The following is a 25,619-nucleotide window of genomic DNA, read 5'->3' as shown; positions in this document are numbered from 1 at the left end:
ACATGTAGCAACTTGCAATTCAGCTGTGTAGTTTTTTCTTTGTAGAAATAGGGAAGTACCATGGAAAGTACAGTGACGTCATCTGAACCAGGAAGCCAGAACAAAGAAATATTTAGATCTTTAACTTAAGTAAAAATACATTTAACACATTTAAAATTAATCTGTGATTATTGCTCTTATTCTTCAGAAGTACTTGCCACTGTAACTGATATATTTTTATTATCATATTGTTGAAATAATACTGATATACCGATGTATAAACGGCATTTTTCAGTTGTCGCTGGTCAAGGTGGAGCTCGTCTTCCGTAATTTTACCATATACAGTTTGGTAGTTTATTCCATTGTTTTCCAAGCTCCTCTATAAGCTTTGCAGTGTTCATGACATAATAAACGTTAAGCACATTATTCAGTGATGATTATCATTAGCTGTGTTTGAAGCTCAGTTATTTAAAAGAATGAAAAATCACACTTGAATGTAATTACCATGACATGATGATTGAGCAGAAGGATAAGGTAGTGAAATCAAGTAAAGTTCAATTATAACAAAACTGAACTGAGTAAATTTACTGAGTCTCTTTCTACTATTGCTTACTTTAAGCACAGTGTTGTTTGTAAATGTTCGAGTGTAGTTGGAAAAGGCGTGGGCCTCTCTGGTGATAACAGGGCTGTAAAATGTTTACTGCTTCCAGGTTTTCTTTTATTGCCACATCCTGAAGGCAGGGCAAAGACAGACGGGGACGAAGTGCTTTATGACCATGTATGTCAAAGTTACTGTACCCACACGAGGTTTAGTCATGTGATCCTTTGTATGTAAATACAATATCTCACTTGGAATCACCCCATGTCTCTCCCTGTGTGAAAGCAGGAAAGGAAACAAAACACTTAACTATAACTAATGTTTGCACTATGACTCTTTAGTTTCACCTGTTGTTCTCTTTCATATTTACTCCTGATGGGACACTGCTGACAATATAACATTAATAGACAATTATTTAGATTTTAGTTTTTAATAACTGAGTGGATTGTTTTTCAGTAGCATGTAAAAAAAAAAACATACATATAAAACAGCGACTTGCTGTATACCTTTCAGTGTTGTCCAGCAGAGGGCTGCATTGCTCTGTCAACACCAAATACAAAGCACTGACATTAGTTTGTTTTAGAAACTGGCCTATATTTTTATTATAATACCAATCGCGTTGATTTGTTTATTGTGATTGATTCATCGATATGTTTGATGGTAAAGGTTGAGAAGCACATTGGGAAAAGCTGTGATTTAATTTGAATGAATTTATTTGCTGCTTTGAGTATTAATTATTAGCTGAATATACAACCGAGCAATACTGATTTCTTAAAGATCATTGCTATGTAGCTTGAGTTGGATTGCACGACCAAATTAATCTGATCGATTTTTTGAATGAAGTCTTAATTTTTGAAGTTATCAGTGCGCATGCGTCAGTTTGACACATTGTCACTGTGACTTTCACAAGCGGAGACAACGCGCGTCAGTGCCAGAGCTGCAGAAACGCTGCTCTTTTGTCGCCTAGCACCTTTCACAATTATGAAAAACATACATTTCAAGGATTTCTTCTGGGTGAGTTTGTTGTTTGGTGATTTATTTATTTATTCACCTGAAAACACTTTATATTTAAGTTTCATCCAATACGATCCATTTTCCTGTATTTACGCATTGATGGAAGACTTATTCAGATAATTTACCTAAGTACCCAAATAACACTGAAATTCTGTAGAAGTAAAAATCTTGCAATGCGTATTAGCAACATTTGGTTAAAAATACTTTCTTAAAGTATCATAAGTAAAAATATTAATTACTGAAAAGATTACCAGTGATTTTGGGTAAGTTGAAGTGTACATTTTGGGTAGTTTAATCTATTACAATGCATCATTTTTGTATTTAAAACCATAAATTGTAAAGTAAATAGTAAATAGCTAAATGTAGTAGAATAAAAGATGCATTGTTTCCTTCCTTAAATGCTGTACGGAAGCAAAGAAACATAAACTGTAATACCTCAAAAACTACCTCAAATTTGTACTTGCACAGTACTTGTTACTTTCCACCACTGGATTTATGAAAAAGTAAATTTCCTTGTATAATTGAGTTAACAAAACCATGATATCGTTCAAATCTTTCATAAAGTTAGGCAGTCAGTCAGAGTGTGACATTCACATAGTTTGGATAATTATATGGCTTTACACTCAGCTTACCTAAATTATGGAGATGTGCACTTCAAAACATCAATTTGAGAGTGTGTAGTGTTTTCTTGGGAGTTTCATTCTGTGAATTTCAATTTGCACAGAGCCTCCCAGTCTAACGCTAACACTGTTAGTAAGAGAAGTGGTATTGAGGTAGCAAAATGGCAATACATGGTTCAAGGTATCTGTTTTGAAGTAATCCTGTACAATGTCTTATCTATCCATGAACTAGACATACAGCATAATCTAAACAAACAGGCTAATCTATAACTATTTTTATAACAAACACAATGAAGCGAATGCAACACTTTCTTTTATTGACAGAACTCTGACCTGATCTGCACTGGTGGCTATGATGCCATTATCCAGTATCTTAATGATGGCAAGCGAACATGCAAGGAGGTGGAGGACTTCATGAAAGCCAGGTAATGCTATGATCTATGTATGTGTTCATGTAAAATATGTGCATTATCATTCTACTGCAGTCTGGGTCAGCAGGGCTCTACTGTACTGTAGCCCTAAATTAGTGGCCAGGTGTATTAGCTGCAGGAGTAACTGAACTAATTGACGTTAGAAGTTAAAATGCACATTTTAACAGTCCAAAAAAGTCACTTTTTAGTATGATTTGCATCTGAAATGGACTTTAATATAATTGAATCTAATATAATATGTTGATCCAGCAGATTTTCTGTCTATTTTAAATTCAATCTGCAAGTAAAGGAACATTTGTTCTTGCACAATACTGCATCATTATAGACCAGTGGAAATTTGCATGTGGAGCAGGAACTGAAAAAGTGTCTTTCATCTACAGTGCTGTACTCTAAGCCTTACACTGCAAGTAATGGGCTGAGATCATCAGAATAGGCCGATATGAATTTCTTCCTTTCTCTTTTAATAGTTCATTTGTCTACCATTCACACACACACAAGGCCAGTTGCCAGCCAGTCATATAAACCTTTAGATTTTAGTATAAGTGTTCAAAAATAATGCAATTAGACTGGAATGACTGAGTGAAATTTGCATTTTAATGAGCTAAAGCATTGCTCTGTTTGTTCTCTTAAGTACTTTGCTTGTAGGCTGATCTCACTGTTTCTGGTTGTTATTTTTCAGAGCGTCAATTGAAGAGAAATATGCCAAAGATCTCCTTGGTTTGTCCAAGAAGGTGTGTGGACACAATGAGATGAAGTAAGCAATCTCTGTGTTGACCAATGATTGAAATATCCTGTAGCCTCTGTTTTCATAATAAGAGCGTGTTTAATTTTATGCATTTAATATGAGGTTTGCTTATCAGCAAGTCTAGTGGTCAACTGATTATTACATTAGGTTTGTGGTGTTTCTGCTTGGAGATGTTAAAGTGACAAGAGGTTGGAAGACAAGTGGGGTGGGAGGGCTTGTTAAACCATAGTATTATCTTCATGATCATTTGATTATTTTATGTGTTGTGCATTGGATATTGAAAGGTTTGAATGATGCATAAAATTATAGTGTGAACTTTTTATGCAGATTGTGCAACATGTACTAAATAATTTTTTATTTCTTTTCTTCTTTCAGCACATTAAAAAGATCCCTGGATGTGTTCAAATTACGTAAGTGTTTAACATTTTCAAATGTTAATTACACTGCCATACAGCCGCTGGTATATTTATAGGTATGTTTCAGTTTCAGTTTTGTTTTTTTTTTGTTTTTTGTGTAGCTCACTACTTAAACCATGTTTTTACTGTGCAGAGACTGAGCAAGTGAGTCTGTCACATTTACAACTGGCGCAGAGCATGAGGGACGAGGCCAAGAAACTGGAGGAATTCAGGGAAAAACAAAAAGAAGCAAGGAAGAAGGTTGGCAGCTTTATCAGCACTGAGATGCACCGAAGTCACTGAGGCATCTTGTCAACACATATGACTTGTCATTGCAGATAGAACAACAGATGGATACTCTGCACAAACAGAAGTCTTCCCAGTTCAAAAAGACAATGGATGTAAGTAATGGAAGGGTCTCACAGTTAATTATTATGTGCTTAACATGAAATAAATTACTACAAGGTACAGTTTGAACTTTTCTGCTCTGTGCTCTGCTTCTGTGGCACCTAATGTTTGAGCTGGCAAAGCCAAAATACTGTTAGCTATATTCAAACATCTGAATATGATGGAACCAGTGTTGTGTTACCTATAAGGTCAGTCTTACAGTGCGTGCCAACACACAATAGTCTCTGTGATTCATGTCAGGTGAGCTTAGTTGTGCTTTGAAACAGTGAAAATGCAGTTGTTATCCATTTTCTGTTCTTCCCCTTTGGTGGAGGAAGTTGTGCTGTGCAATCTGGGAAGTGAATCACTAGGCATCATTTAATGCCATGAAAATCAACACTAAAACAAGAAGTACTTATCATGTACTGTTCTAATAAAGCTAAATATAAGTTTGTGACACTAACACAACTTGATGGCAGTAGACTGAAGTTGCCCGGAAGTAGAGAGCGCCTTGCTTGAGTCTACAGATTTTTGTTTGTTTCTTGTAAACTTTTATTCTGTTCTAGATTTTGTGTTGGTAAAAAAAAAAATCAATTGAAAACAATGCATTAAAAGTTCTAATGCTAACTGTGGTGCTGTCCCCAGTCAAAGAAGTCATATGAGCAGAAGTGTCGAGATAAAGAAGAAGCGGATCAGAACGTAAACCGTAACACCAACACCAACAACACCAAACACATGGAGAAGGTACAGTGCAGCTTCACACAGATGGACAATTAACGTGTTATGTATGCAATTCAAACTTAAAATGTAATATCAAATCTAATCTAATCTAGACTCCCTATCCATTAGGCCACGACAAGAGCTGAAAACCTCTAGAAACCTTATGAAAAGTATATCACTGTTTGAACATGTGACTATTTTGAGAAGCTACATTGTATCTCATGTTCCATTTGAGGCAATGTTGAGAGGTTCTTTGTTCCCTAACGTAAAATGAATATGCTCTGTTGTGTAGAGGGAATTACCTTGCTTAAGTTACCCCCTTCATTGATGTAGGCATCTGAGTCCTGTTGTGTTCTCGCTAATTTATTTAGTAGCTCCTGCTAAAATATTGCATTTGAAAATGTAAAACATAAATACATGTATTTTTATCTCTGTACTTCAAACTCCCTTCATCTGTCTCACAGATATGCGTTACACCACTATATTAAGACTGTGAAGACCTTATGGAGAGGAAGTTCTATATTTGTTCAAGTCTGTTGACCTAGTCTGACCTAGTCCTCATGTTTTTTTGTTTTTTTTTCACTTTCAGCTCTATTCAAAAGCACAACAAGCAAAACAGAATGCAGAAGAAGCAGGTAAGATAAACTGCAGCAGGTTGACATTTGGTACATATCTGCATGGCCCCAACATGATTATAGATTCACTTTGCTAATCCCTTAATTGATAGTGATGAGTAGGTGCGAGTGTGATTTACTGCTTATACTGGTGCACTCTACGATTGGCAGACAGGTTATACCAGCAGAATGTGGCTGCGCTGGGAAAGGTTCGAGATGAATGGCTGAAGGAACACATGAAGGCGTGTGAGGTAAGACTTTAAATGACTCAAGTTTCTTGAATATAGCACTCATGATGTAAATAAGCTGAATGTGTCCCTCACAGGTTTTTGAAAAACAATCAATCGAGCGCATCAGTTTTCTGAGAAACATAGTATGGACTCACCTGAACCAGCTGTCCCAGCAGTGTGTGACCAGTGATGAGGTAACACATATGGTTAGCCACAATAACCAACTGTAAAATTGCTCCAATGTGTGCGTAAATGAGTACATGTACTGTGAAATTGGCTCTTTATAGTGACAAATCTACAAAGTGTCTCTACAAATGGCTCAAAGAATTTTTAATTCATATTTAAGGTCAACCACAAATCAAGACAGAAATGTTGCGCTATGAAAATCTCACTTTGTAAACCTCTTGGACAAACTGTAGTATTGAATATCTGTAGTATAAAGACATGGCTTCACCAGACTCTGATCTTGTTGCCACTGTTTCTATGTGCATGTCTGTGTTTGTATAGCTGTATGAGGAAGTGAGGAAGTCACTAGAACAGTGTGACGTCCAGGAAGATGTTGAACACTTTGTAAACCTGAGACGGACCGGTGATAAACCACCAGGTATGAATGCAGCAATACTCACTGACAAACCCTGTCATTAACAATTAACCAGAGCTGTGGTGCTAAGTACACATACAGAGGAAGGCGGTTATCAGGCGACATACAAGCATTCACTGTTTCATCGTTTGTATATGACCAGTATCAACCTTCCTCCAACAGCTCCAGTAATGTATGAGAACTTCTACATTGGCCAGAAGTCTCCAACTGCAGCTCCAACTTCTCGACTGCCTCTATCAAGGTAAACAAGAGAAACACCTGCAACCTGTTTATCCATCTACATTTTCATTTAATATTAACCTAGTTCTTCATTAACTCACAGTCCTAATTGTTTACCTTGTTCTGGGAATTTGCAGGAGGGGCCCAATACCTAATCCAACACACAGCACAACAGAGGGTATGTTTTTTTTTCATACTTACAAACTGTGTATGATGTGTTTATAAGGATGATGTAGTTGGAGAGGCTTGGCAAGTGGGTTCATTTGTGGACCTCATGTGTTGCACTGCTACTGAAGTGGTATTTTGTATCACACAAGTATAAAAGCAAACAGAGAGCCTAAGTTGCATCTGGAATAGTCTGTTCCTCTAAAATTGTGAACACAGAAAAATATGCTTTGTGAATAATTGGTTTTCTCCATATCCCTAAAACCAGCAACACTCTCTTCTAAATCATTTTCCAACTCTCTAGGTATGATGTTTACTGTTTAAAATCTGTGGAGCTTCCTATCACCATCTTAGCACGCTTTAGCTGGTTTTTTAAAAACTAAGCACACAGTGCAGAGAGCTCAGTATGTGAAACAGGACATTTATGAAGACGCAGTCTGCAGGGTATCCACTGCAGGGTCTAATGACAGGTCAAATACATGGTTTAAAATGAACACTGACCCAACTGCTGCTACATTTTACAGTGTGGTGAAAACTGGCACATTTGCACTTCAGTCTGTTCAGTGTGAGTGAGACAAAAGGCATTTCCAGTGGCGAGATTAGAGCTTGTGGCTCATTGCTTTCACTTCTGCGTTACATCCTTAACCAACACATGTTTGATCTGTGTTTTGATTGCAGATGATACAATCTACTCAACAGTGCAGGACGCAGGCTACAGTGTTATTGAGTACTAACACACAGCACTGACAGAGGAGGTATAGGCAGTCCTTTGTAATAGAAAGGAAGTTGTCCTGTATCTCATTACTTCCTTGTTTGTGTTTCTCTGTAAAGATAGAGAGAAAGGAGGTGTCATAACTATATAAATAAATATTTTAGGTGAGTTAGAAAGGTATTTTGAGTATATCACTGTGTTATAACTATCACAGTAAACATCATTATTTTAGTTTAAGGGTCCTTCTGTGTATTTTTAATGCTAAGCAGTGAACATGCTAAGCAGTGAGATTTTTTTGCTCAGTATTTTTAATGGACTTGACATTCTGTAAAACAATACAGCTACTGATTAGATAATAAACACAAAACAGTGGCGTCCACCTAATTAAAGTTGCCATTTCCATTGTCCAGGTTCTGAGCCTAATTATTATCCGCATGTTTATGGTGCACAAGGTTAATATTGTCTTCAGAACTGGATCCTAATTCTATCTTTCTATTTATTTTGTGGTTATATTCTCAAATTTTAAATATAGACTGACAAGAAAATGACTCAAGAAAATGTGTCATCTGCTTACTTGTTTTCATTTCCTGTTTGATGCGAGAGAAGTGCATGAGCAGGTTTCAATCATGTGATTGGAACCTAAAGGCTCAGAAACATTTATCTCTAGTATATAAGTTGGTTTAAGTAAATTAAACAATTTTTTCTTAATTTCTGTTGAAGGTCCTGTACTTTGTCACTTAACCTGCATTTAACAATTTGACAAAATGTATACGCTATGACGCACAATATGTTCTGGGTACTAGAGGATTGTTTAAGTTTTTGCACTTTGGTTTTGCTTAATTTTATGTTAAGAACACATAATTTGTAGAAAACGCTAAAACTGTATGTTTTCAACTGCAGGAGTAAAGAGGGCAATGGCAACTTGCAGCAGCTGACACTGCTTCTTATTTCCTTGATCGTGACCTTACTCATCTGTTGTGTAATACTGGAAGACATTCTAGCTGCAGCACTGATCCATCTACAGGCTTAATACTTAGTTTTACTTTTAATTTTTAGTCTGTCCGCATGATATGATACCCTTTAACTGTTCAGTTTTATCTTTAACATACTGCTAAGCTCTGCTCGCTGCCTGCATTCACACCTGCTATACAATATTTAATTCAGTGTTTTGTTTTTACCATGACACAATGAAAGGTTCAACAAAAATTTAATACAGCTTTAATTGAACCACAATTTGGAAACATCATTATAATATTTAAGCATTTCCTATTATAGAGTCCTCCTCAATGTGAGTAGGAGCTCTTCGTATCCATCAGTTCATTTTTAGGTTGCTCACATCAGTCCACAGGGTGCTGTGTGTCTGCAGGAGTTAATCCTGAATAACAGATGAAGTAGGAAGCATGTCCCCAGCAGGACCACTGGACACAGAAGTCTGTTCATAGTGCATGAGATGTTACTTGCAGCTTCCTCTGTGGCAAGTATGTCTTTTGGTGGTCTAAAATCACACAGCATACTCTGACTTGATCAGATCCAGAATGATCTGGATGGTCCTCTCACCTACAGAGACAGGTTCAGATTAGATATTTCCCCTATACAAAATGAAATCTCTAGAAAATGTAATATTTTATTTAGTGTATTTTAGAAACATACCTACATTTCAGCATTCTCTAATAATTTATGCATGTGGACTGACTTTAAATAAGATACAATTCCCAATGTGGGGAAAATCCACACTTAGGCATTTTTGTAAAGCCTAGTTTACCTTCCAGGTTCATCCTAGGATTCTCCAGCTTCTTTTCAAGTAAAGAGTCCATCAGTTTACGCAGGTGTTTAAAGATCACACCAACCCGTACAGGAGCCTTTAAAGGAGAACAATAAAGTTAAGTAAATTAAATAAGCCTTTTTCATGGCTCACCCATTGACTGGTCAACCAAAGGCATAACTCAATCAATCTGCATTTGCTGGAGAAAATGTGTGAGCGCTGGGAACCGTGACTGGAGTAAGACACCTGACATATCAATGAAGGTTCAGCTCGAAAAAACTACAACTTCTGTGGGTCCTATGTCTTCATTATGCAGAAGAAGAGAAATGCGGCAACATCTAAGGTAAATCTGGGGCTTGTAGAGTAAAAATTAAGGATGTGTAAAAATCACAAAACAGAACTATAGCTGTGACAGTTTAAAGATGGTTAAACATTTGACTGTGTTTCCAGCTGCAGGCTTGTAAAGATTTACTTTACAGTCAGGTCATTTCTCCCATAGACTTCACCTGTAAATTTATTATGTTTAAATTGAATAAAAATTGCAGAAATGATAAGCTTCACAATTTGATGTTCAAATGACCCTTATAGCTTTAACACCACCAACTAATAGAACCCAGGTGACCTCCTACCTGAAAGTGGATCCATCCATCTAATGTGATGAGCCTTTCTCTGTGCTGAATTTCAATGTCACCTCCAAACAGCAGCACAGGCAATGGAGATATCAGAGTGGTGTCTCGCAGGTAGATCTTAGTGTACTTCACCTGTGGATCAATATCTATTAGGACAAGAGAGACTTAAAACAAAAAAAAAAATACATATACACACACTCTTCGGTCGTACCTTCTCCTGGTACAGCAGCCAGCCGTGTGTCTGCAGGTTGCGGTTAACAGACGAGGGATGGACCTGAGCCTTGCCTTGAGGGGTCTCCACTGTACAGGCCACTCGCTCAAGCACATCCACAGATGGAGTGCACAAGACCCGGGCCACGCTGTCATACAGCCCTGCTGTCAGCACTGCATTCAGGACAGAGATCTGCTGCCTAGACAGCGAAGCTGCCTGCAGTTTTAAATGAGAAGAGGAGGAGCGAGAAGAGCTGAAACCTGCCTGCTCCATCATCCTCATCAGCTCTTGCTTCACATCCTTGATGGAAGATACACATGACATTAGACAGGCGTTCAAACAAATGACAAGAAACTCATGTGAGAATGTGCATGGAAATATTTGTTTGGGACACCTCTATTGTAATGAGAGCTGTTCGATTGAGGAAATGTTTCCTACAGTAGGACATTTCTACTCTCTGCCCCTCAGATTGTGAGTTCTTCCACCTAACAGGACGACAGTAAAACACACAAAATCATTAAGTCATCATTAAAGACAGAGATTTATTGAAATGTCATTTCAAGTTTTTCCTAATATTGACACATGCTCATTATAAAATTAAGTCTTTTAGCTCCTAGCAGTTAGGACAGTGATTTTTACAGGTGTGACAAAAACAGATGGAACAGTATAGGCCATACCCAAGATATGCATTGTATATGGTGAGGTGATCAGAGTTAGCTAATGCCAGAGCAGCTTTAGCCAGGTTAGCTTCCTCCTTCCTATTCATTGGTGTAGAGAAGGGAGACTTCTCAGTGATGGCCGCCGCAATGGTTGCCTGAAACAAATCTTTTATTAATATTCACAGCAAAATAATAAATAATAAAACTAATAATCAGGAGTAACAAAATAAAACACCACAATTTAAGTCTCATACTGTTGCAAAAACAAAAAGATAAGCACAGCTCTTTTCTAAATAATGAGAAAATGGGATGTACTATGGGCTCCAGGCAGCCAAGTATGGCTCCATAGATGAGCATCTTGCCAATCTTCACGTTGACAGGCAGACTCGCCAGGTGGTGTCCCAGGGGCGTGAGGACATGGCTGTCAGGGTGACATGCACCAATCTTCCTCAGCAGGCTGACAGCGTTACTGACTGACTGGGGCTGAGGAGCATCCAGGGCCCGGCTCAGGAAGTCCTCCGGGGAGCCGTACTGACATTTCTAACAGTGGCGCAGAGTAAGTTAAGGAGATTAGGGGGAGTCTAGAACACCTCAAATAGGATCATCTATGTCTCTGCAACTGGATGTGGTTTATGTACCATAATGTGAAGACAGAGCTCCTCCAGTGGGACCCGTAGTATCTCTGGAATGGAGTAATCCATGAAGGCATCAAACCTGACATCCAAGAGAAGAGTAGAACTGATTACATAAAACAGCATTAGGATGTGTAGTTGGCTTTTTGTTGAACACTTTTTTATAAATTTAATGTGAAAATAAATTTGCATTCTTTATCTCATCTCTGCTTAGTGAATGATGAGCGCCATACCTGTATTTTGGGTAGAGTCTGAAGCAGAAGCCATTTCTAACACGTCCCGCTCTCCCCTGCCTCTGGAGGGCACTGGCTTTGGAAACAAACGTTTCCACGAGAGAACTCATCTGGCTGCTTTCATGGTACCTGAACAGCACAGTGGACTGGAGTTGAGTCTCTCTACAACTAACTTCAGTTACGTTTTTACATTGCTGTAATTATAAGCCTTGCTAGTGGTGGGGTGTTACAGTTGGTAATGTTGGTTGGCCAGCCAGTCCACCACTTTGGTCCTAATACTGGACTAGTAGAGAGCCAAAAACATAACACTGGTGTATCTAAAACTTTGTTTTATGACCAAATACAAATATGGGATATGACATTCCCATCCTTTTTTATACCATATACTTACTAGCAAATAGTTTAGACATAATGAGAGGATATAAAAACAATATAGTAAAAAAAAAAAAAAAAATCTGTGTTCAGGAGCCATTACTTATTTTCTTTAGTCTTCCCAGTGTCGATGACAAATACAACATCAGGAATAGTCACACCTGTCTCAGCAATGTTAGTTGACAGGACAATCTGAAAGAGAGAAAACAAAGCATAGCAGTGGTTATTTGTTTTTGGACTGAATATATTTGTTCAGTCATTCAGTGAAATCATATTGTTTTTATGTAATATTACATAAAGCTTAAACTAATGAAACAAATATCACCCTAACCCTACCTCCTGTTTTTTATTTTCAAACAAAAGAAACAATCACCTGATAGTGTGAGACAGTTACAGTGGAAAAAAATTGCATTACAGTATGTGCTCTCATATTTCACAATACTTTTTAATAGTGCGAAAAAGTACCTTCCTAACTCCAGCAGGAGGCACTGTGAAGGCAGCAGCCTGGTCTTTGGATGACAGAGTAGAGTGAAGAGCAACTATCTGATATCTAAAAATAACAAAGGTCAAGTTCAATCTGTAGTTTAGTGTTATATAATGTTACTTAGTGTTACTATTGTGTGTATATTGAATTACAGTATATTAGATTGGTGTGAATGTCACCTGTTTTTGTCCCTGAACCTCTTGTCTGAGGACAGCAGGTCACAAAGCTGTTGGATGTGAGCCAAACCAGGGAGGAACACGAGAACTGCTCCATTCATCTCTGCAAACTGTGGGGATTTGTCTGATAGAAACAACAAAGAATACAGAAAAATTGTGCACATATAAAACCAAAAACATGTATAAACATGTGCTTTGTGCTGTCTGAAACACACATAGTAATCTGTTGTACCTAGGTAATCTATGAGGTCAACCAGCAGGTCCATGTTGATCTTATTAGGGTTCATATACTGCAGCACCTGTCGGGTCCTGCTACTGAAGTGGTCAAGGTCAGGACCCAGGTCCCAGCCTGAGGAGGAGTCCCTCACTATCACCTCCTAGAACACACACAAGCACACAGGTTAGCACATACACAGTATAAATTACAGTAGAATAACATTAGAATCAGGTCCTGTAAGTCATATAAAGGCAACAAAAAGTTCTTTTTCCATGAGTTTATATGAGTCATTTCTAGCAGTGATGCAGATTTACATGTGCACAAAATAATTAGCCAGTAAATTTCTGTATTTGCTTTTTCTTTAATTGCTCTTGTTTTGAATCCTGTCGCTCTGCTGCTGAGAGCTGACGTTACCTGGTGTTGTAAAGTCTTGCCACCTTTTTGGGTGACGGAGATGTTTACTTCCTCTTCTTCTTCAAGTATTTTCTGGCTGTACTCCGAGTCCTTTTCCAGGATGTATCCCGTCTGCTCCACTATGTCTTCTAAGTGAAACACCTGGACACAAAATCACAGGAGCTTGAGGACAGTACATCCTGTTCCCTCTATTCTTGGTTGCAACAAAAAAAAAATCTGTGCTATAATAAAATGCAAAAACAGATGGAGCTCTTCCTTAATATCTATTCCTGAATAGCAAAAAATAAAAATAGCAATAATACCAGAAATAGTTCAGTTGGATTCTATATACAGTTAAATAAATTAAATCCCTTGTTTCTCTGCACAAACTTGGCCAGTAAAGCTGATTCTGATATATACAAGTAAACACATAAGCCGCTAAAGCTCCTCTCACCTCAACTGGAAATGTCCGGCCAGGAATGGTGATCACAGGGCAGCGGTTGAAGTAGCTGGAGAACTTGTCACAGTCTGCTGTAGCGCTCATGAGGATGAGTTGCAGGTCTGATCTTCTCATAACAATGTCTTTCAGGATGGTTAACAGGAAGTCTGACTGGACACTGCGCTCATGGACCTGAGAAGATGAACATGAGGAGGTCCAAAAAATGATTATTGGGGCACACATGGGACTTCCTGAGATGGCAGAGTCTGATTTTGTCACTTAACAAAAAATGTGACACTTTCTGATTTAATAACTTCATGAACAGCTCTTATAAATATATTAACCTGTGGTAAAAAAGGCCTCTTATGGCAACACACAGTGTATAAAGTCATTGACAATCTACAAAGACTGTTTAATAAGCAGCTGTTAGTACCTCATCTATGATGATGTGTGTCAGGGAGTTGAGGTGTCTGTCATGCTGGAGCTTCCTGAGCAGAACTCCAGTAGTACAATACAACAGTCGGGTCCACTCCCCAGACTGATTCTCCATCCGGATCTGATACCCGCACAGTGACGACTAAAATGATTTTAACATGGTCATTAATGCAGGAAACAGTGCATTCTACATGTACACAGTATATAAGTGACCCTCAATTCTTATGATGTCTGATAAAAAATGTATTTTCACCTTTGATCCCGGTCCATCCTCACAGCCGAGCTCCTGACTTACTCTGCAGGCCAGGCTCATGGCAGATATCCTTCGGGGCTGGGTCACCACGATGTTGCAGGGCTGAGCCACTTTGCCCCCAGTCAAAAGCTCCTCTAGCAGGAACTGAGGGATCTGAGTACTCTTTCCACTGCCTGTCTCACCTGCCACAACCACCACAGGGTGGCGCTGTAGAGCCTCCAGGACACGATTCCGGTGTTGGAAGACAGGAAGTTGCTCTCGTTCTGCCTTAAAGGTAGTATACTCTTTTAATGTCTAGATTTACTGTATGCATACATAACACTCTTTAATATGGGAAACTGTACAGTGCTGATGTGTATTTACCTGCAGTTTGCGGGCCAGCGAGGACTTCTTCAGCTTTGTTAAGAGCTCTCTGGATGCCTCCAGTGCTCCTGCCCCTTCAGTCCTCCCTCCCCTTTTCTGAATTTTGTCTCCCAGTTCTTCTCCACGCTCTTCAATATCAAGACCAGCCAGGTTTTCCCAGGACTCTTCAGGCTCTTCATTCCCAGTCTGACCCAGCCCCACCTGTCCTGCGGATCCAGACCCTTGCCCTTGACACTGGTTCTGCTGCTGTTTGAGTCTGGTCAGGAGCCGGGAGATGAACTGGTCTCGGGGTTTATTAGCAGCAGTGCGACTCTCCTCCTGTTGCTGCTGCTCGCTGTCTCTCCACTCCAGCCATACATCTCTATAGGTGGGAGGAAGGAGCTGGTGCACTGACTGAGGGTCAACGATGAAGAGAAAGGGGGAAGGGATTGAGTGTACAAAAAATAAAGACACAATTAAGCAAAAATGTAAATTCTAAACAAGCCAAACTAGAAAAAATTCAGTATCCTTTAGATACATGTAGTACTGTACCTGTCCTTTAACCAGGGTGTAGAGTGCCAGTGTGGCTGCCAGATGTTGAGCCTGCATGCTGTCCTCAGTCACAATGGTTGGACAAACTTCTAGCACATCCTCTACCCTCTGAATTCGCACCCTTAGAGGTAATAAAGACATTTTTATATTCAGTTATTGCTGGTTCTTTCTCCAGTTTATGCAGAACAAATGATTGATATGTTTGTAGTGTAAGCAATAGATTCTCAAAGTGGATTGTCACCACATCAAAACTGACTATTTTTCCCTTTACTAGTGCACCTCTCCAGAACTACATGCTATGGGATTCCTTGTATATTTGAACAAGGATACAGAGACACACACTTACTTGCATCTCCAGTATCTACCAGCAGCAACCTTGTGAAAAGCCGGTGGCGGACTCTTGGGCAGGTTCTTTCTAACCCAGTCGATGAGGAACTGTTTGGGAGACTTTCCTGTCCAGCTGCGAGCTGTGTAATCAAAATTGCGAATGTCCTTCGGCTCGTTCTTTTTCACAACTGTGAAGAAAAATAGCGGCAAACTCAAGTTGATGTGGGCAGAAGGCTTTGGAATCATGGTCAGAACTTTGCAACTGATTTATATGGATAAGGGAGAAACCTGTGATTAGTCATGTGGATGTGACCTATGTGTCATAGTGGTGCTATATTTGCTATAGCCTTGATATGGTGATTTTAACTCAGCTGAAAGATGGTTTATTTGCAAGAGGAACCTTTCTCAGCGGGAGGCTCCTTTTCAGCTTGTTCAAATAAGGTGAAGCCCAGATCCTCTTTGTCCTCATTAACAGGAAGTATTTTCTTTTCCTTTTCAGGTACATTCACCACTTTCAGAGCTGAATTGAACATGGGGTGGGACTCCAGTTGTTTCATTTCTAGAAAAGAAAACAGATGATTAAATCAGGGGAAAATTTTGGTAAAATAACAGAAACTTAATTTTTCTTTGGGTTGGTGATATTTGTGTTGGTTTTTATTCCATATAAATATCGTGAAAGAGTAAAATGAGAAAAAAATACATGTGTTCCAGGAAAGCAAAAAGTAAATTCAAACAAAAACTAGACATCTGTAAATGCACACACCTTGCTGTATGATACGTATTCTGTCCTGTGCCATCCTCTGGCCCATTTTATCTGCTTTGGTCTTAGCAGCAGCTGCCATTTCTTTAGTGTCATAAAGCTGAGCAGTGAGGACCAAATACCTGTCATTCTGAAAGAAATAACACACACTATCAGTGAAAGTGAAATCATGCTGCATGCTGCATCATCTGATCAATATTTGATTTTTAAAAAAAACATAGCTAAAATCTCAGCTTTATTTTTACTTACTGGATCAAACTTGTCCTCCAATTCAGGATTGTGTGCAGTCTTCTTCTCTCCTTCAGCTTCAACATCCTCCTCTTCCTCGCTGCTCTGCTCTGCATACCTCAAGATCCAGTCCTTCATGCTTGCAGCCTCATCCTTCTCTGTAGCCTGGCAAACATAATGCACACAGTTATAAGCTATGATATAATGTGATCATACGCATCTGTCTAAGCAACACCCACTTATGAACACACAAACCTTGGTGGTGTCTTTGTGAGTGTTGTTATGTTCTTTGGTGCTCAGGGTGGCAGGTTTCTGCTGAGCTGGAGGCTGGAACCTGGGCCTGCTCCTCTGACTTTCCTCCTGCATCTGCTGGCTGAAACCTTCTGGAAGCTCCTCTAGAAGAAATAAATTAAGTTTTGACAGCATCATGTCCTCAGCAGCTACAATATAAGGCGATGAAATCAAAATGACCCTCTTACCATCTTTAAGGTTGAGGCAGAGCCAGTCGAGGGCAGAGTGGAGATCCCCTCCGTACAGTACGCTGCTTTTCATTGCCTCCTCAATGTGTTCTCTCTTAAAGTTGAACTTCTGCAGAGCTGTGTACAAGTCCTACAAGCAAGAAATCCAACCTTAATACAAGAAGCTGCTGCAAGACCAGATCTCTATGTGAAAAATCAGAGGTAGGTTTTTTTTCTTTACCAGCAATTTCTTGCTGGTAAGTCTGCCAGATATGGGCCTTTTTTCCCCATTCTCCTGTCTGAAGTCATTGATCAGCTTGATGATCTTCTTCTCCAGGTCAGCTTGAATTGTTACCTGTATTCAGTGGGAGATTTTGGTCACATTACAACATTATGAATGTTATTTTACAATCTATCTATCTATGCAGCAGAATAAATGTAAGTACATTTATATATACAGCATTTTTCACAACAGTAAAATAATGAAAGCATGAAAAAGAAACATTACTCCTTACTATTAAAATAAATATTGCTTGTTCAGCAGCTGACTCACTTTGAGAATCGACTTGTCGGAGACCCCACCTGTGTCAACCTGGGCAGTGTTGGCCAGACTGTAGGTCTTTGGAGCTGAAGTATGGACAAAACAGGTTCAGGTTAGTCCAGTTATCACACAAACTACAGCTCCTGTTCCACTAACCAATATTAGCAGTCTGGATAGTGTTTGATATACAGTCCACCAAAAGGTACCAGTTTTCCAGCCATACAGGAAATTTGTTTACCCACCCTGGCATGCAACCAAAACACAGCAGCAAAATAGATTTTGAGAAATAAAAGGTAAATTCTCTGTATTTGACCATTAAGTAAAGAACACTGACGGATCACAGCAAAAACACACGAATGTTTAAGTCACTGTATACAGAGCTGTCACAATATTATTATAAACACTTAGAAACAATACAACACCATTAACTACAAACTGAAAACATCCACAACACACTTCCAGCTTTCACCAGTACACGCTGTATGAAAATACAATTATATTCCTGAATATTTTCGTCAACGTCTGGGGCGAATGTGCCATGCTAGAAGGTAATACCACCTTTGGCCTTGTTGTCTTTGCTTGGTTTGCTCATCTTGTTGCTGGCTGGTTGTTTCTTCGGCTCCTCCGTCCCGCCGTTCCCCGCTCCAGTCCTGCCGCCTGCTGCCGGGGCTGCCGGGGCCACCGGAGCAACCGCAGCAGCCGCCGACTTCTTTTTCTTCCCACCCATTAAGTCTCCAGGATCCGGGCTGTCTGTGGCGCCTTTATGCAGCTACGTAAAGACAAGTCATCAGCAGGTTGCTGAAAGGAGGCAAAACAAAAATAATGCTTCTATGCTTTTCTCACGCTCTTCTGACTGTCTTGAGTCACTTTTGGACCAAACGGCTGCCGTAGGATGTGTTATGTTGCATTCATGTACAATGGGAGAATGAGAATTCAACGCCACTTATTCAGATGGATAACGAGCCTAAAACAGCGACGTTCGGTGCGTTATAATTACTGTTACTAAATGAAAGCCGATGCAAACAAAGGGTGTATGGCTCTTATAAAGTCGGCTGACTGCATTGTGTTGTTGTACAGTTAGCATTTTAATGTCCACGCAAGTGGCGCGTGTTACGTTTGAACGATATGTCGTGAACGTTGCATTAGTGAAACAACCTCGTGGTGTATTGTGGGTAGTGTGCCTCAATCATGGCAGACGCTTTTGGGGATAGCTTGTTCAGCGTGTTTGACGATGAACAACAAACCACAACAAATAAAAAGATACCCACCCCGGTGGCTCCAGAAATTGGGTAAATTTTGTAGTGTTTGTGAAGCAATTTGGGTTTTTTTAAATTAGAATGTACCGTAAATTCAGCATCATGTGCGTTCTTACTGGGCTGAGTATGCTAGTTTGATTAGCTAATTAGAACCATGAAACAGGTGTTACCTCTAAATGTTTTTGATGTGTTTTCACTGTATTATGTTTACCTCACTTTCAATACCGTTATGGAAAAGTGTTTAAATTGTAACTACACCTTCAAATTCTAATATAAGGCTCATTTTGAGAGGGAGCAGCTAGGAGACTGGCTAACGTTAACTCAAAGTTACACACCTAACTAGATAGATGCCAGACATGTTCGGCTAACAACAGTTTGTGTCTCCCTGTGTTTTCTTTTTTCCAGGAATGTTTTAGGGAAAAATGACAAGGATGCTGGTCAATCTGTCCGGGGCAAGAGGGAGGCAGACAGTGACGGTGGAGAGGAGGTGGTGCTTGGGAAGAAACCTCGACATGACACAGTCACAGCTAATGACCTAAAGTCAGTACATTTTAATGCTGTGTGCCTCTGCATGATTATAATCATGTATATAACCATTAATAGAAATTGGGGTGTTTTGTTGCAGGACTGTTGCTTTTATTTTACCTAATAAACTCACAGCTTCGACATGTCTCTTTTCACAAAGCAGTTACGACACAAATGAAAGATTTAGAGATTTGTCAGGGGAGTTGTTGTCCTGAAGAGCTGCACAACATGTTTTAAAGTTGCTTTGTTTACTTCAGTCTTGCAGAATTTATGCCCCAAGTGAAGGTAGAGCAGGTTGAGACTGTGGAAGGATGCTCACACGAGGTAAAGACAGCACATTAAACCAAATGCATTTCTCTGGTGCAGTTGCTGAAACTTTATTGGCTAAACATCTGGTCTTTCCCCAACAGGTCGCTCTGCCTGCGAGTGATGAATATAAACCACTGAAACCTCGAGTGGGGAAAGCTGCCAAGGTGTTTTTATATCTTTCATTTTGGTCTTCTGCTTGTTTATTTTACAAATATTTTGAATCTTATATGTTCATCATTTATCACTTTGTTTTATACAGTAAGTATATTCAGAAGGTGGTGTAAAGTGAACCTTAATGTACCACCTGATTTTCATTTGTAAACATTGCTTGTCTTGTAGGAGTACCCTTTTATTCTTGACCCGTTCCAACGTGAGGCCATCTTATGTATTGACAACAACCAGTCTGTGCTGGTGTCTGCTCACACCTCTGCTGGCAAGACTGTCTGTGCTGAGTGAGTATCCTGTATAAACAAAGGGTACACCCTGGACAGATTGCCAGTGTTTTGCAAGGCTAACAGCTAAAGGAAGACAAATTCACATTCACACCTAATTAGCCTAACCCCAAACCGCATGTTTTGTTGTTGTTTGTATGACACATAATATTGATGCATTTTCTGAAAAGGTTTTTTTTTTGTTTGTTTTTTTTTTTTTTTTTTTTACAAAGTTTTCACTTGACAACAACAGTATCATTATTTCAGTTCCATGTGCGATCAGTGAATATATTCTTCAATTAAGGATTCATATTTACAGAAAATAAAAATGACATTGAGCATGGCATCAGTTTTTGTTTAAAGCAATTTTACAGAAACTGTGAATGTTACTTTATTAAAAGAAGATAAGCTGATGTATTCAGTGATTGCCTTCTCTCAAAGTAAATTTTAGAAACCATAGTTAATCTTACATTTTTGGTACTACATCTTACAGTTTTGGTACTATCAAATCTAATTTGGTTTGCTCTGATACCTTCCTCTTTGTAGATATGCCATTGCCCTGGCCCTCAGAGAGAAGCAGAGAGTGATCTTCACCAGCCCTATTAAAGCACTGTCCAACCAGAAATACAGAGAGATGTATGAAGAGTTCCAGGATGTGGGACTCATGACTGGGGACGTCACCATCAACCCCACCGCTTCCTGCCTTGTGATGACCACAGAGGTGGGACGCAGATATGTCTGATGTAGTGGAGTCATTAAGTTGGTCAGACATCACCTTTATTGGAGGATAGTGCTGCAAGGTTGATCTGACATGATAAACTTCTTTACTCCCAGATTCTGAGGAGCATGCTCTACCGAGGTTCTGAGATCATGAGGGAAGTGGCATGGGTCATCTTTGACGAGATCCACTACATGAGGGATGCCGGTGTGTACAGAATATAAACTGCACAGACCTAGTATTTGCTAATCCAGTCAGGGTATTTTGGAACATCAGGCCTCATTCAAGGACCACCTGTGTTGTATGTGTTTCAGAGCGTGGTGTCGTATGGGAGGAGACCATCATTCTTCTTCCAGATAACGTGCATTATGTCTTCCTGTCAGCCACCATCCCCAATGCCAGACAGTTTGCTGAGTGGATTTGTCACCTACATAAACAGGTGGGATGCTGAACTGCCATATATAATATTTTAAGGTTTAAGTTACTTTATTTCTTGGTGTTTTTCATTCCTTTCATACATAGCTAAAGTGGTTTTATCTCATGTCTCCTTTAGCCCTGCCATGTAGTTTATACAGACTACCGTCCCACTCCACTGCAACACTACATCTTTCCAGCAGGGGGCGATGGACTCCACCTGGTGGTTGATGAGAATGTAAGGACACTTATGCTACACTTTGTGGAGTCAGTCAGAGCCATCGGTGATTGCTTATTAAAGATCAATTAATCCTTTGGAGCTACAAATAGACTAGATGTGTCTGGTCTTGTTTTCTAGCAAGGTGACCATTTGTATGTCTCCTCACACGACTTGTTACATCTAACATCTCTGTGGTCATTTGTTTCTTCAGGGTGACTTCAGAGAGGACAATTTCAATACAGCCATGCAGGTGCTGAGAGACACAGGGGATTCTGGGAGCAGCGGAGGTGGCAAATGGGATCCAAAAGGACGGAAAGGAGGAACTAGGGGTGTGTGTCAGGTTTAAATCTGTAATAGTCTTCAGTTCAGTAATTCACCTCAGAATTCATGTCTCTTTTCTAACATGTGATTTCCTTAGGTCCATCCAGTGTGTTCAAGATAGTGAAGATGATCATGGAGAGGAACTTCCAGCCTGTCATCATTTTCAGCTTCAGCAAGAAAGACTGCGAGGCATACGCTCTGCAGGTGGCCAAACTGGACTTTAACAGAGGTTTGTGCACTTGTTTTGTGTACTTTGGTGCAATTCTCTGTCAAGGATTTGTTCAGTGTGAGTAGCCATATAGAGTATAATAGTGTTGGTGGTTTGGGGAGCTACATGAATAGTCAAAGGTTTACGTCAAGCCATTGGCCCAGTAGATTAATGACAGGTGAGATCACATTCATTTTTTTTCAAGCCGAGTGAGGTCAAATTTAGTCTTAAACAAATACAGCATCATGTAAATGAATGGTACTTGTCTTTACTAAGCATAAATTCCGGTGATAAGTCAAAAAAAAAAATAGTGTGTTGGAAGTGTAGATTTATAGTCCACTTATTGTACATTTCATAATCTGATGGCTGGGAAAAAGGCCAGGAAAGTAACAAAGTGCCATCCATGACACACGTCAGGGGTTATGGGGATGTACATACAGGAAAGGATGCTTGGAGGGGACAATTGCTAGAGCCACGTAGTATTTTATTTTCAGAGTTATCAGGTATTAGAATCACACACAGCACACAAAACAGTGTTTATTAGCTTTGGTGAGCAGATTGTCTTTGTGCAATGAAAGGCCAAAGCAAATAAACTGATGAATTGCTAAGACAGCTGGGAAGGAGAGAGTTGAAGTGTAGGCAAGTGTAACCGCTCACCAAAATATTAAATTGAATATTGCTTTTTATGCCCGGACAGCTAGTCCTGCTGTTTGGTCCAGAGGATAAGTGAAGTTGCTTCATGAGGACAAATCTTTGCATGATGGGAGCCAGTCCAGCAGTAAATTGAGTTTGGCTCATGTCCTCCTGCTTCAAGCTTTTTTAGCAAAATAAAACATTCTCATGATTTGTACTCAGAAAACATTTTTCTCCTTCTATTTGGATTGTTTCCACTGTATTGTGACATTCATATAAATGAGGTTTGCTTTAATGCTGAGTTCTGCCAACACTAAAGAGCTTTATTCAGCCAATGCTGCCAATTTTTTCATCCACATTGCAAAAACAAATGGAAAAACTATGACAAAGAATTTCTCATTTCCAGCAGTTTCATTTTGAAAATATTATCGAACAAGCCTATGTGAGGCAGATAAAATCCAATAACAACAATCGGGACATTCAACTTGATTGAATTAAATTTCATTTAAGTAAAGAAAAATGTATCTGATTTATAGTCAGAGGCAATTTATTGCATTTACATTTTATATTAGTTCAAACAAAGGCGCTTTCATGACAAAATGTGTTTTTCTCTGGCTACAGAAAAAAGTATCACAAATTCTGCTGTACTAATTACTCTGAAGGACAAACCTGATCATTTGCAGTTTTAAAGCAAAGATTCAGTTGTGTTCTCACCTATTGCAAACTCATTGCAAAGAACTAAGAAGTCTTAGTTTGATCAGTGTACGCTGTATATGGGCAGGTTGTTGGTGTTATGGAGTTCCTGAGTGTGGAGGTGGGTTATGAGCACAGGGGATCCACGTGGCTCTCCTGGTTTCTTTTTTCAAGTAGCCACTCTCCACCCCCTGGACCACTCTTTTTGTACTCTGTTTCTTCCCTCCATCCAAATCTTTCTCTGTTTCTTTTTTTGAGCCCCAAAGACAGATCCCATTCTCTTTCTGTCTCTGCTGCTCTTTGTGACACATAGTTTCTGGGAAGCGTTTGTCAAATGGCAGAGCTGTGTTGGAGTCAGGGGGCCAACTGGTGCCGAAACACAAACCCAATGAGTGCAGAATTTCACAACAAGCAGTCAAATTATAGTAGTTTTTTTCAGTTCATGGAAAGGCTGACAAGTGAACATAGACTGAGGTTGGCAAAGTGTTTTTTGCAACTAATAGCAAAGTATGATGAAGTCCAAATATTTCAGCTTTTACTGATCAGATAGCTATGGCTTTGTTTTGGATCATTTGAAAGGATTTGCTGACTGTCCTGAGATTTCACCATTAAGTCAAACATTCCCCACTTAAAAGGAAACTGCAATTAATTATACTTTAAAAAAAAAAAAAAAAAAAAAACGAGAACTTGCATTCTCCAAAAACACTGGACCCTGCATTTCCGTCACTGCAAATCTATAGCATCTTTCATTAGATCCTCCCTGACTGGTTCTGGCACCTGTGGGCCTATTATATTTTTCTGATTTGTTTTTTCCTAGTATAATTAAGTGAATACAACCACTGCAAGGGTAAACATTTTCTATTTTGGAAACTAGGAGTTTTTGTCTAGCTTGATTCTTAGGACAAATTTAAGATCTTTGGCCAACTGCTGGTATGGCTCTAAAAATACAAAACATGCACAGGAATATGTTTTCATATATTTGCTTTTTATGAACTTCGCAGCCTCCAGTGATTGGCTCACATTTTTTTTTCATTAGTCTGTTTACTGTGGTTATGGTTAGCCTGTGCGTACCTTCCTTTTTGCATGACTTAGTGTGTGTTTGCTGTGGGATTACAAGGAGTCCCATCGGCAGTAAAGCCACTCTGCATTAACAATAAATTCTGAGCTGTCCGACCTTGTGGAAGTCCAAGTTTCTGACTAACACAGACACATGAGAAGGAAGATTTCCCAGAATGGATTCATGAATAAAGAAAGACCTGTGACTAAGTTTCCACATGGGCAAACATGGCCAGCAGCAAACAATGTGATAATAAGGCCAGGGTCATGGTGGTGGGTCAGTTGGTGCATTCATATACAATAGGTACTGATTGTGAAGTGCTGGTTAAAATGTTGCAGCAGCCAAAAATTTGTCAGACAATGTTTACACTGTAATAAAACATTTGCTTCACAATATCAACATTCATAATTTTTTTTTAAACTGAAGAAGGAAATCTATAAAAACATAAATTAGAGAAACTGTTTTATTGCAACATATGGCTGTAAAACGAGAAAAAAAGAAATAATTGAAGCGATTGCATTAACATTTTCTTGCTCAGTCCCTGGGTTGTTTCACTACATGTGATTCCCTAAAAGAAAAAAAAGACCCTGCCTGTTGTCTCACATGAGGAAAAATTACAATTGATATTTTTGAGATTAGTGTGTATGAGTTTGTGTGTGGATGTATGTTGGACAGGTTCAGGCTTAAAGAAGTGACTTTGTGATAATATTTAGAACATTTTCTTCACAGCTTAAAAAACGATGTTAACATAGTTTGTTTATTCCAGATGATGAGAAACGTCTGGTGGAAGAAGTGTTCAACAACGCAGTGGACTGTCTTTCAGATGAAGACAAGAAACTTCCTCAGGTGACAAGGACTGGACTCTCACTCTATTTCCTCTCTAAGCATTTGATGTTTTTATAAACCTTTATAAACCCGTTGTGATGGTTCCCACTCTCTGTGGTGTTTCTGGCTGTGCTCTTATGAACTAGTGTATTTACATTGTCCCAAAGTGTTTAGAAACAAATGCTGGTAACAATAAGAGGCTTATCCTTGTTTGGTATTCCCCAGGTGGAGCATGTGCTGCCATTGTTGAAGAGAGGTATAGGAATCCACCATGGAGGTCTGCTGCCCATCCTGAAAGAAACCATAGAGATCCTTTTCTCTGAAGGCCTGCTCAAGGTATGACTTTTTGAATCATTTTATACATTGAATATAAAAGACAGGATAAGTAGAAAAACTGTGAAGTGATGCACAAAACGGGAAATAATAGAATCCAGACCACCCTAGTCTGTTTTTACAAGGGACCCTGGAAGTTTTGA

At 39.3% G+C, this 25,619-nt stretch overlaps 3 protein-coding genes across 5 annotated transcripts in view; 2 read left to right on the top strand and 1 right to left on the bottom strand.

The window, feature by feature from the left end:
- The first annotated feature begins 1,461 nt into the window (after window positions 1-1,461).
- Window positions 1,462-8,141, top strand: pstpip2 (proline-serine-threonine phosphatase interacting protein 2). Its single transcript, XM_026296622.1, has 14 exons — window positions 1,462-1,591; window positions 2,536-2,636; window positions 3,322-3,396; window positions 3,763-3,797; window positions 3,937-4,043; window positions 4,121-4,183; window positions 4,815-4,913; window positions 5,479-5,524; window positions 5,675-5,754; window positions 5,829-5,927; window positions 6,241-6,337; window positions 6,497-6,575; window positions 6,691-6,731; window positions 7,397-8,141. The coding sequence occupies exons 1-14, from the start codon at window positions 1,559-1,561 to the stop codon at window positions 7,450-7,452; spliced, it is 1,011 nt and encodes a 336-aa protein (XP_026152407.1). The 5' UTR covers window positions 1,462-1,558; the 3' UTR covers window positions 7,453-8,141.
- A 479-nt stretch (window positions 8,142-8,620) lies between these two features.
- Window positions 8,621-18,407, bottom strand: dhx29 (DEAH (Asp-Glu-Ala-His) box polypeptide 29). 3 transcript variants are annotated; one of them, XM_026298239.1, is made up of 28 exons: window positions 18,092-18,407; window positions 17,546-17,619; window positions 17,234-17,347; window positions 17,014-17,143; window positions 16,790-16,929; window positions 16,556-16,699; window positions 16,310-16,436; window positions 15,947-16,105; window positions 15,566-15,734; window positions 15,220-15,340; window positions 14,689-15,081; window positions 14,326-14,592; window positions 14,071-14,214; window positions 13,653-13,829; window positions 13,220-13,360; window positions 12,821-12,965; window positions 12,592-12,712; window positions 12,394-12,505; window positions 12,032-12,120; window positions 11,557-11,685; window positions 11,330-11,405; window positions 11,007-11,231; window positions 10,710-10,846; window positions 10,427-10,517; window positions 10,033-10,332; window positions 9,822-9,953; window positions 9,193-9,289; window positions 8,621-8,987 (listed from the first exon to the last, which is right to left on the bottom strand). In XM_026298239.1, exons 1-28 carry the CDS (start codon window positions 18,258-18,260, stop codon window positions 8,932-8,934), a joined length of 4,179 nt encoding a protein of 1,392 aa, XP_026154024.1. In that variant the 5' UTR covers window positions 18,261-18,407; the 3' UTR covers window positions 8,621-8,931. The 3 variants fall into 3 exon arrangements, with proteins under 3 accessions (XP_026154024.1, XP_026154025.1, XP_026154026.1); XM_026298240.1 differs by having other exon boundaries at window positions 12,394-12,478; XM_026298241.1 differs by lacking the exons at window positions 8,621-8,987; window positions 9,193-9,289 and having other exon boundaries at window positions 9,828-9,967.
- Window positions 18,408-18,693: 286 nt separating this feature from the next.
- Window positions 18,694-25,619, top strand: part of mtrex (Mtr4 exosome RNA helicase) — a 17,801-nt gene continuing 10,875 nt past the window's right edge. Inside the window, exons 1-13 of the mRNA XM_026297536.2 lie at window positions 18,694-18,822; window positions 19,195-19,329; window positions 19,572-19,638; window positions 19,725-19,787; window positions 19,963-20,075; window positions 20,601-20,775; window positions 20,889-20,979; window positions 21,087-21,211; window positions 21,326-21,424; window positions 21,618-21,735; window positions 21,825-21,956; window positions 25,085-25,164; window positions 25,369-25,479. Of these exons, the coding sequence (XP_026153321.1) occupies window positions 18,722-18,822; window positions 19,195-19,329; window positions 19,572-19,638; window positions 19,725-19,787; window positions 19,963-20,075; window positions 20,601-20,775; window positions 20,889-20,979; window positions 21,087-21,211; window positions 21,326-21,424; window positions 21,618-21,735; window positions 21,825-21,956; window positions 25,085-25,164; window positions 25,369-25,479 (1,410 nt within the window). The 5' untranslated portion in view covers window positions 18,694-18,721. The remainder of the gene's footprint in view (window positions 18,823-19,194; window positions 19,330-19,571; window positions 19,639-19,724; window positions 19,788-19,962; window positions 20,076-20,600; window positions 20,776-20,888; window positions 20,980-21,086; window positions 21,212-21,325; window positions 21,425-21,617; window positions 21,736-21,824; window positions 21,957-25,084; window positions 25,165-25,368; window positions 25,480-25,619) is intronic.

The sequence above is a fragment of the Mastacembelus armatus genome, chromosome 12 (assembly GCF_900324485.2).
Source record: "Mastacembelus armatus chromosome 12, fMasArm1.2, whole genome shotgun sequence".
Taxonomy (NCBI): Eukaryota; Metazoa; Chordata; class Actinopteri; order Synbranchiformes; family Mastacembelidae; genus Mastacembelus; species Mastacembelus armatus.
This window is presented reverse-complemented; position numbering and strand designations above follow the sequence as displayed.

Excerpts from the sequence above, each read along its gene's own strand:
- pstpip2 (XM_026296622.1), top strand. The coding sequence starts at position 1,559 with ATGAAAAACATACATTTCAAGGATTTCTTCTGG. Across the intron at positions 4,914-5,478 it reads ACACCAAACACATGGAGAAG|CTCTATTCAAAAGCACAACA; the intron begins GTACAGTGCAGC and ends TTTCACTTTCAG. Across the intron at positions 6,576-6,690 it reads TCTCGACTGCCTCTATCAAG|GAGGGGCCCAATACCTAATC; the intron begins GTAAACAAGAGA and ends GGGAATTTGCAG.
- dhx29 (XM_026298239.1), bottom strand. The coding sequence starts at position 18,260 with ATGGGTGGGAAGAAAAAGAAGTCGGCGGCTGCTGCGGTTGCTCCGGTG. Across the intron at positions 17,144-17,233 it reads TTACCAGCAAGAAATTGCTG|GACTTGTACACAGCTCTGCA; the intron begins GTAAAGAAAAAA and ends TCTTGCTTGTAG. Across the intron at positions 13,361-13,652 it reads GCCGGACATTTCCAGTTGAG|GTGTTTCACTTAGAAGACAT; the intron begins GTGAGAGGAGCT and ends TTTTGTGTCCAG.